At 41.8% G+C, this 16747-nt stretch overlaps 1 protein-coding gene across 1 annotated transcript in view; it reads left to right on the plus strand.

Annotated features, from left to right (window-relative positions):
* The window catches only part of LOC124803334 (vesicular glutamate transporter 1), a 199208-nt gene extending 186335 nt beyond the window's left edge, over positions 1-12873 (plus strand). The window contains exon 12 of the mRNA XM_047264518.1: positions 12442-12873. Coding sequence (XP_047120474.1) covers positions 12442-12633 — 192 coding nt within the window. The 3' untranslated portion in view covers positions 12634-12873. The remainder of the gene's footprint in view (positions 1-12441) is intronic.
* Positions 12874-16747: the final 3874 nt, after the last annotated feature.

Raw genomic sequence — 16747 nt, forward strand, 5'->3', positions numbered from 1 at the left:
CCTTAGGTGGCTTGCGGAGTATAAATGTAGATGTAGATGTAGATGTAGAACAGGAGTATTCTTTATTACTTGATGCCTTCCACACAGTATTTCAAAGATAGCGGCGCAAGTGCCGGAGGTGGCTACATTCGAATTGGTGTAAGAAGGTCCCTGACAGCTAGCAGCACTGTGGCCAGCTCTCAGATGCGTAGCACTGAAGGCTGCATGCAAAAACAAAAACAATAGTTGTCTATCTAGCTGCGACAACACTGAGGTGGAGCCTTAGAGGCGTTTACAGAATTGCGTTATGTGATAAGCTGAGGTAGACGTGAGCTGCTGCCGTGCATAGCCCACTGCAATTGTCTGGCACCTTTTTACAGCGACTCGAATGTAGTAAGCAACAAGCGACATCTCCAGCGGATTGCTGCGACAGTGGCGGCTGGCAGTGAGCAGCGAACTTGCGGATGGCAGTCGCCTTGGCGTGGTGATGTAAGACTAAGATAGGCGGCGCTCAAACACCGCTGGTGTTCCAAGATACTGCTGGAAAGCGCGCAGGTCCCGCATAGAACCCTCGAAGACTGGTTGTAGTCTCAGGGGATGGCACCCGCTAGGCGGCCTGGCCTCGGCAGATCGAGTTCAAGACCCAGAGCTATTACTACAAAATGACTGCTCTTAGATCAGCAGCTTCGCCGAGTTGGTGAATGCGAGATACTTCTGGTCCTACGTAAGTCAGTAATTGGGTTGAAGGCTTTATACGGTCATTTGTCGACCAGTCCGGTGTGTCAATAGAGGACAACATAAGGAAAATTGAAGTTAAAATTTCGTCTTTAAAAATAATTCATGCAGGAGACTCCCGTATGGAGGAAATAGCGACAGAAATAACTGGCACTCAGAAGCAGCTTAAAGAGTTGAAAACAAGTTACAATGTCTGTATGCAATCCCAGTTCCGTCATCAGCAATTGCCCATCAATTAGCTTGCACCTATAGGAAATTTCTAGCCTAGCGCAAAGCCACAACCGACTGGAAAAAAGAGCAAGTGATTCCTCTATACAGGGTTCTTACAAATGATTGAAGCGATTTCACAGCTCTACAATAACTTTATTATTTGAGATATTTTCACAATGCTTTGCACACACATACAAAAACTCGAAAAGCTTTTTTAGGCATTCACAAATGTTCGATATGTGCCCCTTTAGTGATTCGGCAGACACCAAACCGATAATCGAGTTCCTCCCACACTCGGCGCAGCATGTCCCTATCAATGAGTTCGAAAGCATCGTTGATGCGAGCTCGCAGTTCTGGCACGTTTCCTGGTAGAGGAGGTTTAAACACTGAATCTTTCACATAACCCCACAGAAAGAAATCGCATGGGGTTAAGTCGGGAGAGCGTGGAGGCCATGACATGAATTGCTGATCATGATCTCCACCACGACCGATCCATCGGTTTTCCAATCTCCTGTTTAAGAAATGCCGAACATCATGATGGAAGTGCGGTGGAGCACCATCCTGTTGAAAGATAAAGTCGGTGCCGTCGGTCTCCAGTTGTGGCATGAGCCAATTTTCCAGCATGTCCAGATAGACGTATCCTGCAACGTTTTTTTCGCAGAAGAAAAAGGGGCCGTAAACTTTAAACCGTGAGATTGCACAAAACACGTTAACTTTTGGTGAATTGCGAATTTGCTGCACGAATGCGTGAGGATTCTCTACCGCCCATATTCGCACATTGTGTCTGTTCACTTCACCATTAAGAAAAAATGTTGCTTCATCACTGAAAACAAGTCTCGCACTGAACGCATCCTCTTCCATGAGCTGTTGCAACCGCGCCGAAAATTCAAAGCATTTGACTTTGTCATCGGGTGTCAGGGCTTGTAGCAATTGTAAACGGTAAGGCTTCTGCTTTAGCCTTTTCCGTAAGATTTTCCAAACCGTCGGCTGTGGTACGTTTAGCTCCCTGCTTGCTTTATTCGTCGACTTCCGCGGGCTACGTGTGAAACTTGCCCGCACGCGTTCAACCGTTTCTTCGCTCACTGCAGGCCGACCCGTTGATTTCCCCTTACAGAGGCATCCAGAAGCTTTAAACTGCGCATACCATCGCCGAATGGAGTTAGCAGTTGGTGGATCATTGTTGAACTTCGTCCTGAAGTGTCGTTGCACTGTTTGACTGATGTGAGTGCATTTCAAGCACGACATACGCTTTCTCGGCTCCTGACGTCATTTTGTCTCACTGCGCTCTCGAGCGCTCTGGTGGCGGAAACCTGAAGTGTGGCTTCAGCCGAACAAAACTTTATGAGTTTTTCTACGTATCTGTAGTGTGCCGTGACCATATGTCAATCAATGGAGCTACAGTGAATTTATGAAATCGCTTCAATCATTTGTAATAGCCCTGTATAAGAAGTGTAAAAGAAAGGACCTGCAAAATTGCAGAGCAATAACCTGAACATCGGTTTGCCATAGTATTCTTGATTATATTTTAAGTTTGAATGCTGCAAACTTCCTTGAGACAGGAAAGCTTCTGTTTGGAAATCGGCGCTGGCTTAGGAAGCATCCGACCTTTTCTCGTAAGATATCCTGCCGACCACTGGTGAAGGCCAACAAGCACGTTCCATTTCCGTTGATTTCCGGAAATCGTTTGACACGGTGCGCCACTGCAGATTGATAACGAAGATCATAGCATATGGAATGGGCCCCCAGATGTATGAGTCACCTTGTAGTGGATGGCGAGACAAGGGTATCGTCAGGAGTACCCCACAGTAGTATGGTAGGACCACTGTCAGTCTCTGTATACATCAATCATCTGACAGACAGGAGGAGTAGTCTGCGGCTTTTTGCTGATGATGCTGTGGTGTACGAGAAGGCATCGTCGCTCAGTGATTGCAGCAGGGTACAGTATGAGTTACACAAAATTTCTGGTTGGTGTGATGAATGGCAGCTTGCTCTCAATGTAGAAAAATGTAAGTTAATGCAGATGAGTAGGAAAGACAGTCCCATAATGTGCAGCATTAGGTATGCTGCTTGACACGGCACATCGATTAAATATCTGCAAGTTAAGTTGCACAGCGATATGAAATGTAACGAGAATATAAGAACCTAGTAAGAAAGCGAACTGGGAGAATTTTGGGAAAGTGTAGTTCATGTGTAAAGGAGACCTGTATAGAACACTAGTGCTACCCATTCTTGAATACTGCTCGTGTTTATGGGATCCCCATCAGTTCGGATTAAAGGAAGACATTGAAGCAATAGAGAAATGGGCTGCTAGATTTGTTACATGTAGTTTTGATCAGCACTCGATTACTTCCGACCTGCTGCATGAATTTTATTAAGAATCTCTGGAGTGAAGACACTGTTCTTTTCGTGAAACAGTATTGAGCAATGAAACTATTTGGTTCCAGATACTTTTTCAAGCCGGAAACATCTATAATGTATACATGCTGGGTGAGGCGTCGAACGAAATTTTGTACCAACGCCGGGGTTCGAACCCAGGTCTCCTGCCCACTAGGCAGATGTGCTAATACTACGACACCCTGGCAGAGTCGCTTTACACACTGCTTGGTAGGAATGCGAAACCACTTTGCCAGGGTGGCATAGTATTAGCACATCTGCCTAGTGAGCAGGAGACGTCAGTTTGAACCCCGCTCTTGGTACAAATTTTCATTCGATGATTCAGTCTGCATACTTACAGTGCCAAGAGAATTTGGAGAACCCGCATTTACGGCTAACTGCAGTATGTTTCTACTACCACCGACGCACATTTCGGGTAAGGAGTACGAATACATGATAGAGCTCCTTTGAAGGCAATAGAGAGTCGTTTCTCTTTTCCCCCATTTGCGAGCGGGACAGAAAGGAAATGACTAGCAGTGGCACAAGGTACCCTCCGCCATGCACCATATGGCGGCCTGCGCAGTATGTGTATGTAAATGTAGATGTTTAATGAAGCTGGAGTAGCTTAGATGTACACACGACTGAGGCCTGAAAATTTTTTTTTTTTTTTTTTGTCATCAGTCTACTGACTGGTTTGATGCGGCCCGCCACGAATTCCTTTCCTGTGCTAACCTCTTTATGTCAGAGTAGCGCTTGCAACCTACGTATTCAATTATTTGCTTGACGTATTCCAATCTCTGTCTTCCTCTACAGTTTTTGCCCTCTACAGCTCCCTCTAGTACCATGGAAGTCATTCTCCCATGTCTTAGCAGATGTCCTATCATCCTGTCCCTTCTCCTTATCAGTGTTTTCCACATATTCCTTTCCTCTCCGATTCTGCGTAGAACCGCCTCATTCCTTACCATATCAGTCCACCTAATTTTCAACATTCGTCTATAGCACCACATCTCAAATGCTTCGATTCTCTTCTGTTCCGGTTTTCCCACAGTCCATGTTTCACTACCGTACAATGCTGTACTCCAGACGTACATCCTCAGAAATTTCTTCCTCAAATTAAGGCCGGTATTTGATATTAGTAGACTTCTCTTGGCCAGAAATGCCTTTTTTGCCATAGTGAGTCTGCTTTTGATGTCCTCCTTGCTCCGTCCGTCATTGGTTATTTTACTGCCTAGGTAGCAGAATTCCTTAACTTCATTGACTTCGTGACCATCAATCCTGATGTTAAGTTTCTCGCTCCTCTCATTTTTACTACTTCTCATTACCTTCGTCTTTCTCCGATTTACTCTCAAACCATACTGTGTATTCATTAGACTGTTCATTCCGTTCAGCAGATCATTTAATTCTTCTTCACTTTCACTCAGGATAGCAATGTAATCAGCGAATAGTATCATTGATATCCTTTCACCTTGTATTTTAATTCCACTCCTGAACCTTTCTTTTATTTCCATCATTGCTTCCTCGATGTACAGATTGAAGAGTAGGGGCGAAAGGCTACAGCCTTGTCTTACACCCTTCTTAATACGAGCACTTCGTTCTTGATCGTCCACTCGTATTATTCCCTCTTGGTTGTTGTACGTATTGTATATGACCCGTCTCCCCCTATAGCTTACCCCTACTTTTTTCAGAATCTCGAACAGCTTGCACCATTTTATATTGTCGAAGTCTTTTTACAGGTCGACAAATCCTATGAAAGTGTCTTGCTTTTTCTTTAGCCCTGCTTCCATTATTAGCCGTAACGTCAGAATTGCCTCTCTCGTCCCTTTACTTTTCCTAAAGCCAAACTGATCGTCACCTAGCGCATTCTCAATTTTCTTTTCCATTCTTCTGTATATTATTCTTCTAAGCAGATTCGATGCATGAGCTGTTAAGCTGATTGTGCGATAATTCTCGCACTTGTCAGCCCTTGCTGTTTCGGAATTGTGTGGATGATGCTTTTCCGAAAGTCAGATGGTATGTCGCCAGACTCACGTATTCTACACACCAACGTGAATAGTCGTTTTGTTGCCACTTCCCCCAATGATTTTAGAAATTCTGATGGAATGTTATCCATCCCTTCTGCCTTATGTGGCCGTAAGTCATCCAAAGCTCTTTTAAATTCCGATTCTAATACTGGATCCCCTATCTCTTCTAAATCGACTCCTGTTTCTTCTTCTATCACATCAGACAAATCTTCACCCTCATAGAGGCTTTCAATGTATTCTTTACACCTATCTGCTCTCTCCTCTGCCTTTAACAGTGGAATTCCCGTTGCACTCTTAATGTTACCACCGTTGCTTTTAATGTAAATAATTACGACATAAAAAATATTAGCTGCTACTGACTCGCCATGTGTATGAGGAGGGCGACAGCAAATGAGTATCCGGGACGTGCAGACATCAATCTTCTACTGGATGTATGCATTACACTTCACCAAATGGACAACGTCGACATTCAAGAAATGTTCCAAACGAACCATTAACTTGCACCACGAATACCAAATAAAAAATGGTGTGTAACAGTGATCAAGGTTCGCACCATCGAGATCGAAGGCGAACTCCTTGGGAGTTACAAACAGTGCAGGAAGTTCAGCTTGGTGTCCACACTTAAAGAGTGCGTATAGAATAATATTGGTGCAACGGAGTGATGAGAACAGTTACAATGTGACGCTACCGAATGCGAAACAGTCTGCCGTACAGTTTACAGTGAAACGGTCTATCCTTTAATCCGTAGCTGCAAATACCGCGATAATGTATAGGCACGGAGAAAACGAACCTCCAGAGGCTGAACTTGTCCAGTGGTTCCAGTTGGTATGAACTGCAATTCCAAACACTTTTTAGGGAAGAATAGTTGGCTCCAAAGGAGCAAGATTTTAATAAAGAGTCCAGGGATGAAGGGAAAGCAACTTATTTTGACCAGCTATTCGCCAAGAACAGTGCTCATACCATACTTGAAGTTCTCTTACGCCCATTTTCCCTCTTAGCTTGCTGTGACGTAAATATTCCATACTGCCCTTGCAAGATCTCGTACACGAAAATGAATTGTAGGAGACGGAGCATTTCTAACTTTTCGACACTGCAGTAAATAACTTTCCAGATAATTACTGTCCAGATTATCAAATGGCATAATTGCATACGAATGCGTTAAGGCGTTGATTTTAGTTGATCTTCATACAGATCTCTTGGTACGTCTAACTTCCAGGATTCCTTTCATATGCATTTCCTCTTCAAATCCCTGTTGGTCTGGATTGAAAACAAATTCCTTACTGAGCTATGGTGTAAGTTTGCTTCTTTTATCCACAAATATTTGGGCCGATTCCGCAGTTTGCTGCGCATCGTCAGGTTGACGCTTTGCTTGAAATTTTCTTATCTTAGATCTTCTAATTCTATAACACTGTTCGAAGTTGTGCAACCATCCACTGCTTCACTTGAAATTAATGTAATCTATCTCACGCGCAATTTGATGTGCTCAACACGTCCTTGAAACGTGCAAACGCTAGTTTTTGTAACAGGTGCACCTTGTCCTCCCTTGACTATCCATAGTTTTTCTTATGCATTACACGCTCATATTGCTGCATATGTATTCGAAATCTGCTCATAATTTTTTTCTTTTTTTTACTGTGCTGCGGCTGATCTTCCACGTAGGTAATTATGTTTAGAGCCCGCTCCATGTACAATGATTGTCCTTTTGTTCTTTACTACGTTTCATTGGAAATGGGTATTGTGGCTCCCTGTCCGACAAGGATGATGAATTCCATGGCTCGAGATCTGTTTCAATATCACTTTCATTTTTGAAGCACGTGTCGTCATCACTGTACTCCTCATGTACATTGTCCGCACAGTCGAGCGTATACGACACCACACATTCTACTGGCTCATCTTGCAGAAATGCTGATATTTCATCTGCAGCTTCTTTCTCTCTCTGCGGAATGCCTTGTTTCCCCCCTGGTAAATTTCAATTTCGCCAGCTGTTACTGTAAATATAACGCAATGTTTGCTTTATATCTTGTTGCTATTGCTCTGCTTCGTATCAACGATACCAGCACTATAGTAATGTTTTGAGTTACTCCTCGATTAAGCAGCTCAAAAAAATGGTTCAAATGGCTCTGAGCACTATGGGACTCAACTTCTGAGGTCATTAGTCCCCTAGAACTTAGAACTAGTTAAACCTAACTAACCTAAGGACATAACACACATCCATGCCCGAGGCAGGATTCGAACCAGCGACCGCAGCGATCTCGTGGTTCCAGACTGCAGCGCCTAGAACCGCACGGCCACTTCGGCCGGCTAAGCAGTTCGACTAAACTCCATGACCTCGTGGTGTGCTTATCGTTGGATAACTCCAATCCGCCTCCCCTGTTGCCCTTAGCACCCAATATTGTGGTTGTATGGTGTACAGCGTATAGGGCATCGAATACCGTAAATATCATTGGCATTTTGCGTTCACGCACTGAAGAGGTTTCTTGTGAGGATGTGAAATGCGCGGGTAACTGTCCAGCATATCACTTGGCTGGCTGCGAAGGCCTTTCTGTAGCTCAGTCAGTAGCACATGGTAGTGGACATACCATCTGAACCACATTCCGCCCAATGTAAACATCTTTCACATGATTGTAGCTCCACCAGATGCCTAAATGGTGTCCTCTTGTAACATAGTATGCATTTCCTCATAAGATTCATGCTGTACTCACATCCCACCATTTCTCCTTACTTTGGGCGTTAGATGGTATCGAACCAGTGCTAATTTCTTCACCCTGTGAGTAGAGATACACGTCTGAAGCAGTCTGTGGACGTCAGATGGTATCGATCCAGTGCTAAATTTATTCGTCCTGTGAGTTAAGGTACATGTCTAAAGCAGTGGCTTCTGGTCCTCATAGTGAGGAAATGTTAATGGTTAGCACGCCTATTACTTTACAGTGCAACTAATACTTGCTGCCCTAGTCTGCACACATTCAGGATGCTAATATATGAGAAATAAAACTCTCAATTCTATGAAAGCACATCACGTAGCCGCTAGTATGCAATTAGAAACAGTTTTTTCCGCAGTATCCTCTCTGCCATAAGTGCTAGTCTTGTAAGTTTCACAGGAGAGCTTCTATGAAGTTTGGAAGGTTGGAGACGAGGTACTGGCGGAAGTAAATCTGTGAGGACGGACTGAGAGCCGTATTAGGGTAGCTCAGTCGGTAGAGCACTTTCCGGCGAAAAGCAAAAGTTTCGATTTAGAGTCTCGGTCCGCCACACAGTTTTAATCTGCTAGGAAGTTTCATACCAATGCACACTCCACTGCTGAGTGAAAATTTCTATTTGGAAAGGAATAGCTTTTTGTAATGTTGTTCATCTTCTAGATAGTGCTTTAAGAGGTCTATTGTGTATGCAATGTCAAAGGAAAAATCTAGTGGTCTACATAATGTAAGATACTCATATTAAGTGCAAGCTCAACTTCTGTGTGTGCAAGAATATTGTCAAGAACCATACCTGCAGTGTATACTCATTCGCGGCGAGCCTGAACCATGACGAAAAGTTTTAAGACGCTGATCCCGTGGCTGCCAGAACGTTTTGGTTTACAACACCCTGTGCCTTATATGATTCCTTAAAGATTTGGTCATTCGGTTTGTAAACTCAATATTTTCGGCTCTATTGCAGTGCGCATATCTGGTATGTGATATAGACTGGGATAGCCTCAGTTACGTCCATTATTTCTTCTTCGTTCCCGCCCAGGCCTTTCCTTTAGGATTGGACCCTCTCAGCTGTAGGGCACTATCAGGTTACAGGGCCAGATAATGAAAACTGACAAGACATGGATAAACACGATACTGCAATGTACAGTACAGAAGAGTTCAGTAATGATCTTTATGGTAACTGTTCAATGTGTCGAACGTCCTAATCACAACACGTCAAACAATCCCCCACCACGACATTGGGTGCCTGCTGTTGGTGTTGTCGATACGTGACGCCGTGAGAGGAAAATATGAAAGCGAATCAGAGACGAATAGAGAATTACTCCGGCAATGATACAGGCCGCAAATGGGGAATTTCACTAACGTAAGTGACTTTGACAAGGAGCAAATTGTCATGACCAGGCACCAAGGAACGAACATCTCGGAAACGGTGAATCGGCTGTTCGCGTGCCATAGTGTTGAGAATCTATGGAAACTGGTCGAAGATGCCGAAACCGCAAGTAGGCGACAAGTATTGGTCGTCCATGACTCACTACAGAACGTGACGGTTGCGGGCCTGCTCCCTCTGTAGAGCAGAACAGGCTGGGATCTGAAGGCAGAGTACAGTGCTGTAGCAGGCACTGGTCTTTCGGAGCACATCGTTAAACTCACGATACTGCTCTGCAGCAGACGAAACCTACTGGTCCCCATGTAGACAAAGCCACATCTTCAGTTACGTTTGCAGTGGGCACGTGATCATCGAGATTGTACCGCGGATTGAAGGTAACATGTCGTCTGATTAGATAAATTACATTTCTTATTAGATCAAATCCATGGTCGTGTCCACAGACGCCATCAGCCAGGCGAACAGCTGCACGATGCTTGCACCCCACTACAGATGCTGGCCGGTGGCTTCGGTATTACGCTTTGGGGGACATTCAGCTGGTGTTCCATGCCACTTTTGATAGTAATTGAAAGCACCATGACAGCTGTGGACTACGTGAAGATTGTTGCGGACCACCTGCATCCTCTTTATGCTTGATATCTTCCCCGATGACAATGGCATCTTCTAGCAGGCTAACTATCAGGGTCAAAATGCCAGAGAGAGGTTGCAGTGGTTTGAGAAGCATGATGCTTTTGATTAGATTAGATTAGTTTTTCGTTCCATAGATCCGTGCTGAGGAGACCCTCGTGGATGTGGAACATGTCAATTTTTTTAAAAAAAGCTGAAATAACAAAACTAATAGTATGAATATATACAATACATCATTTGTTTCTATTAAAAAATTCGTCGATGGAGTAGAAGGAGTTCGCCACTAGTAAGTCTTTCAAGTTCCTTTTAAACTGATCCTTATTTGTAACTAAATTTTTTATGTTTGGTGGCAAATTATTGAAGATGAGTGTTCCTGAGTAGTGGACCCCTTTTAGAACTAAAGTAAATGCTTTTGAGTCCTTGTGCAGATCATTTTTGTTACTGGTATTGTATGTATGAACTGAGCTGTTTGTTGGAAAAAGACATATATTATTTAGGACAAATTTCATTAAGGAGTAAATATACTGAGAGGCAGTAGTTAGTATACCCAGTCCTTTGAAGAGGTTTCTACAGGACGTCCGTGAATTTACTCCACAAATAATATGTATAACACGCTTTTGGACTCTGAAAACTTTTGGTTGACTTGAAGAGTTACCCCAAAATATTATACCATATGACATTATGGTATGAAAGTAGGCAAAGTATGCAAGCTTTTTCATTTTTATGTCGCCTAGGTCTGCTAACACTCAAATTGCAAATACAGGTTTGTTAAGGCGTTTCTGCAGTTCTGTGGTGTGCTCCTCCCAACTGAATTTATTATCAAGTTGTAATCCCAGGAATTTAAGACTGTCAACCTTTTCTATCTGCTCTTCTTGATACTTTATGCATATGCTGGGTGGAAACCTCTTACAGGTTCTGAATTGCATATACTGCGTCTTTTCGAAGTTTAATGTCAGTGAATTGGCTTTAAACCATTTATTAATATCCAAGAATTCACGATGATGTCTTGGCCACCAAAATCTAACGATCGTTAAACCTGTGTGCAAGTCTTCATACAACTGAATTGATATCAGTCACCAGCTTCGTGACCCCAACCACCAACCCGTAATTTACGACAATTGTGCTCTTCATAGACGACTGGTGCCACTTAGCTCTGGAAATCTACCGAGAACTTTTAGAATCTATACCACGCAGAGTCGCTGCTATATTGCGTCCCAAAGGAGTTAACTTGGGGACCATAATCTTTTGTCTCATCAGCGTGTAGTACACATTGATGTATACACATTGATGTGTACTGCCACTGATGCAGTATAATTGGGACAACTATCAGATATTGAAGAGTACTAGGCGATTGGCACACAGACCATGTGAAAATCATCAACAATGTACAGGGAGATTTACCTGCGCCTAAAGCTGGGTTTAATACAACCCGCAACACCTACAGACACCACGCGCAAGATTTTCACTCTTTCTCCCTCGCTACGCATAAACTATTAATCCTCCAGTAAAAATGAACAGGACGTTTGGAGTAATTTCAATGTAGTCGAATTCTGTATGGAGATGCGTTTTCACTGGAGGCTGTAGTTTTCGAAGTATTCAATAAAAGCCTAAAAAGTGACCTTCAAACGCGTTTTTGTCAATAACTAGAACACAGTGGCCTCCAGCAAAAATGTCTCTGGGTACAAAATATAAAGTTTAATTATATTAAATTTCCTACAAAACGGTCCTGTTCATTTCTTCAGCGGAACTAATAGTTTGCACATAGCGAGCGAGAAAATATGAAAATTCTTGCGTGAGGTATTCGAAGGTGTTGCAGGCTGCATAAAACCCAGCGATAGGGGTAGCCGAATCGCCCTGCATTACTGCTTATATGAAACTAAAAAAGGCTAAGAACAAATCCTGAGACAATATTGACAAGTACACAGGTGAATTTTGAGGGCGAGAGTATTTAATTGTGTTCTGTGACTGAGAACCATGAGACCATGGAAACATTTTTTGTATATATGATATAATTGCATATTGTACGCATTCAACTTGTGTTCAAGACTGCTCACAACAGTGTTTCCACCAAGATATGTAAGGTAGTTAACCCAACAAATTGTTCTGTGTCGATCTAATGAAGATCAAGGATTCCGACCATCAAAAAGCGGAAAATCTGATCAGATTCTTCAAGTACGTCAATCGAGTGCATTCCCTTCCACTAACAATATCTAATTCACTGCCTTTCTTACCTATAAATAATAAATGTATATGCTTTCATCTCAAATTTTAAGCATGTAACTAAATTACTTTTCAAACATTGTTCTTTGCAATGAATTTACGAAATAATGAACACACATACCTTGTAGTAATAATGGTTACTTGCATTCACTTGATTACGCTCTTGTTACTTACACAGCATAATTCTGTTTTCTGCCGATAGAGGCCTCCTCCTCCGACGCAAATGTCGACCGACAGCATGACGCAGTCTGCCGGCTGGGGTCCCAACTACGGAGCAGTGGAACAGACGCTAGCATCGCAACAACCGCCCCCTTTCTCCAACCACATCGAGCCCGTGCAGCCAGAGAACAGAGACGCTTACTACAACTACGGGGACAAAGACAGCGGTTTCTAAGTGCAGAAAGTTACACAACTTTCTTCACCTACGCTGTTCGTGCGGCCTGATTTGGCGAGGGATTTTTAATGTGATAGCGATAGAAAATAGCGTCCAAGAAAATCCACAATCTCTTGTGATTACCAATAAAGAACAAAAGACGGTTGTTAGTATGTTTTGTTTGGAGAGCAATTCTATAATCGAGCAATAAGCAATACTTGTGCTTTGATATCTTGCTCTTGCATGTAATGTTAGAGTTGAATGCGTGGGGACTGAAATGCAGTATTCTGTTTCTACTGTGACTTATTTGTATCTGACATTAATTTGTTTACTTTGTAAGTATATATATATGCAATAAAGCAATATTAGAACATCGAAAGTGGTACTTCAGACATCGTCCGTGTAAATAAAAATTCAGTGAACCTGTCTTTAGTTGCAGTACCTTAAACAGGAAAAGAGAGGCGAGAAGTAAATTTTTTTCACAACTGCGTAAAGCAACATTTATATAAACAGTATAGTTACAAATACTGAACCTTTGGTACAAACACGGAATACATGCACAAATAAACAAATTCCTCTCGATTTTATCACCCATCCTTGGTAACACGGCCTACACCATCTAACAACTTACCACTGCCACAATGTTTTTATGAGAAAAAAATGTTTACAGCTATATGTTGTGAAATGCACCAGTAGAGTAAATATGGATTATTAGGATAGGGAAGACTATCGTATAGTATGCTGTCTCATAATCGCATGATTCTCTGTGGTTGCTACATGTTAATCGAATTTTAGTTAGACATATTCTACTTTATGTTGCTTTCAGATGTCATTTCGAACAGTCATGATTCCTCCGCTTTCCCTTTTTTCTCAATAAAAAGGCAGTTCCTCTTATTGCAAACAAAAAAGATTCAGTTAACCTTATTTCTACACGAATATTTCTTAAACAGAAACAAAACTGATTATTACCTGTAGCTGACAAGCTTGTTAAAGCTTCGGTAGGGTATCAAAATATTGCTGGGGTAAACCGTTAAGTATAACCTAATTAGCTGATATTTCTGAGACACTAAGAGCTCAAGCATTACGTAGTTTAGATATTAAAACATTATTTCTATCGATAGAACACATTTTCCGAAAATTTATGATTAATTTCATTGCGTTGCTGATGGGTGCAGCAAGAACAGACACACTGAGTTTGTTGTTAGCGTTGGAGGCTCCATTTTATCGTAAAGGGCATAAGAAACAATCCTGAATTTTTAGTTATCGTATATACACAAAGGAACAATCCTAACATTTCAATGAAAGTGTTGCCACAAATGTCGATTACTGAGAAACTCTTGGATTTCATACACGAATTAGAAATATCGTTGCCATCTGAAATTAGTCACAGTACATCACAGATATATCCCTTACGTTCAGTCTCATCTGCCATTAATATGAGGAGCATTTATTGCACAATTCAGGAAACCTCATATGACGTTCCTTGATAGAAGCAAAACATGTGATGAAGCATATGAAAATATTTACACAAGGACATCTCAAATGACAACGTACTAAAACAATACGATATTTTTTTTCTATGAGCTCTATAAAATGGAAAAAGGAGGCTCCATAAGAAAAATGCTACACTCGCTGTATACGTAGCGTGCTCCTACAAGCCAAAAACATGAGAGTAGAAGTACTAAATCATTCCAGTGACAGACAGACATCCTGATGAAAAATACAAATAAAGTATTTCCTGGCAAATGATGTCACACAGCTGTTTCAAGCCATGCAGCCCATATGTATACCCTCGACAGACAGATTACATTGCAGATTCAGATGTAGAAAAGGGCAGAGAAAAGACTTGTGCCACCCTGCACAAGCTCTGGTATTTTCAGACGTGGGGTGCAGTTGCGCGCTAGAAGTTCAACAAGAATCGTACATTGATCGACATTTTTCTTAGAAATTCCTCCTCTCACACTGTCTCTTTACTAGCATTAATCCACAGTATAGTGAGTGCGACTACTTTTGTTCCCCAAGCCAATGGCAGTTTTGATTATGATGCTTCTGTTTCTCCACCACAGTCTTCGCAATTATGTCTTTTCCTCTGTTATGGAACCTAATCCCATAAGTATAATTGTTTTTCTTAAAATTTCATTCCTAACCTGGACGTTGTGTTATTGACATAGCTTTCGTAGAAAGTGTAGTCCCAAACATTGTTTCCCAGTATTGCCTAATAGCACGTTTATCCCTATCGTCAGGGTAATACCTAACGAGGGCATATTTTTACTACTTCATATTTGGGATGGATACTCGAATCTCAATCCCTTCGGAATCGTATCCCTTCAGAAAATCCCCTCACCACCCAGTTTCAATAAACAACTGGGTGTAGTGAATATAATACCTAGTCGCCGCGCCCGTCGGCTGAGACAATTGTTTCCAGGTACCATCTTGGAACTGGAATATGTTTGTAACTGATCACGTGTTGATGTCGTAGTTTCTGCTACAGCTAACATCTCCGTTGATATTGTGGAGCTGCACAACTTCATTTCTGACTCACCAACCATTGACGACATTGCCTCATCCAAGGTAAGAAAAAGTGGGTGACCACTATCTATGGTGATCTGCTATTAGTTGGGTCAAAGTTGCACTAGAGTACAGTGAGGAAACGGAGATGTAGAGTGGAATATTTACCAAAGAAGGAAATTGGAATTTCTTACTCTCAGACTTGATTTTTCTGTATCTTGCGGTACTTTCATCGGTGAAAAACCCATTATCAGTTTCTCATGTCTTTTGTTTGCTTACAAACAGAGAAGTTCTTCCTGAGGACAGGTTCCATCAATATTCTTCGATGTAGATGTTATACGATTTCCTTTACCATCGTGTTCCTTTGTCTATTTAGCATTTTTTGTGTCCGAAATTCTAAACTTTTATTTAAAAATGAAACTTCAACTGAAGATTTGCAGTTCTCGGAGGAGCATGCCCATCTTCCAGAATATTGGTCTAATGACGTGGGCAGGGTTTTACTCGCCCCTCAGAAGTTGTCACCCAGAGTTAGGAAGACAGCTGTGTATCTGTTGCAGCCCTTTGTCTTCCGTTTGCATCTCGCAGCGATGTATCATTGAAAATGTTGACACAGAATTTGGGATAACAACTTCTGTCGCTGGTCTTCATGTTCAACTGCACCATGTTTGCTTGTTTTACAGGCCAGTGCCAACTTATGGTTGACAGCTTGTAGAACACAGGTACGGGAGGAGTTTCCCTAAGGAATTACTCCTTACATATGGAATCAGTCTTCAGATAGTACCGTTTTTAAGTTTCACGTAGGCAAATAGATTTTAACGATGATTTAAACACCCTTCTTCCTTTTTACATAAAATATTTCTGCAGTTTTATTTCCTACGCTACCAGTATCATGAATCGAAATAATACAAGTTTTATGTTGTTTGCATGGTCCTCTGTTTTGTTTCAAATTGTACAGAACATAGCCGTTAGAAACAAAAGAATCAAAGACTTCTTCTTCATTGCTCATGGCAGAAGGAATAAGCACATTCAGAGTGATACTCGTACCTCTTTTGACTTTCTACCATCTTACTTCACATTATTATCTTCACAAAAATTTGGCAATGTTTCATTAAAGTTGACGTCATTAAACAGCAAATTCCCAGATTTTTGTGTGTTTTTAAGTTCTAGTTATCATTCCTGAATTGCACTGAAAAGTCTAGCTCAGTCATATTTGAAGCATCAGACTGCTGACAGCTTCCATGTCTCCTTTCTGAGAAGAACAGGAGTGGTAACAAATGTTTAGGCATACTTGATGTTAACCACTGCGTGTGTCGGTATGAAAATATTATCAGCAAATATTTCCAGGCAGCCTTTTCTGGTCTTCACAAATATTGATAACACTGATGTTCCCCTTAGTGTTGTCCCTGTGGCTGTTTGTAGCTGCAACTTCTTTTGTGTAACTTGATAACACTGTATCATCCTTCCATTTATGCTTGTAGTAAGTGTGTGTTGCAGGTGTATTATTCTGAGTTAAACAAATACACAAATTCAGAAGTTATTAACATGTTAATGTTTCCAATTAGCCAACAATGCTTGAACAGAAGTAATTATATGGATCGATTTTTGATAAATCTGAAGTACCACTTTG

Source organism: Schistocerca piceifrons, chromosome 6 (assembly GCF_021461385.2).
Source record: "Schistocerca piceifrons isolate TAMUIC-IGC-003096 chromosome 6, iqSchPice1.1, whole genome shotgun sequence".
Lineage (NCBI taxonomy): Eukaryota > Metazoa > Arthropoda > Insecta > Orthoptera > Acrididae > Schistocerca > Schistocerca piceifrons.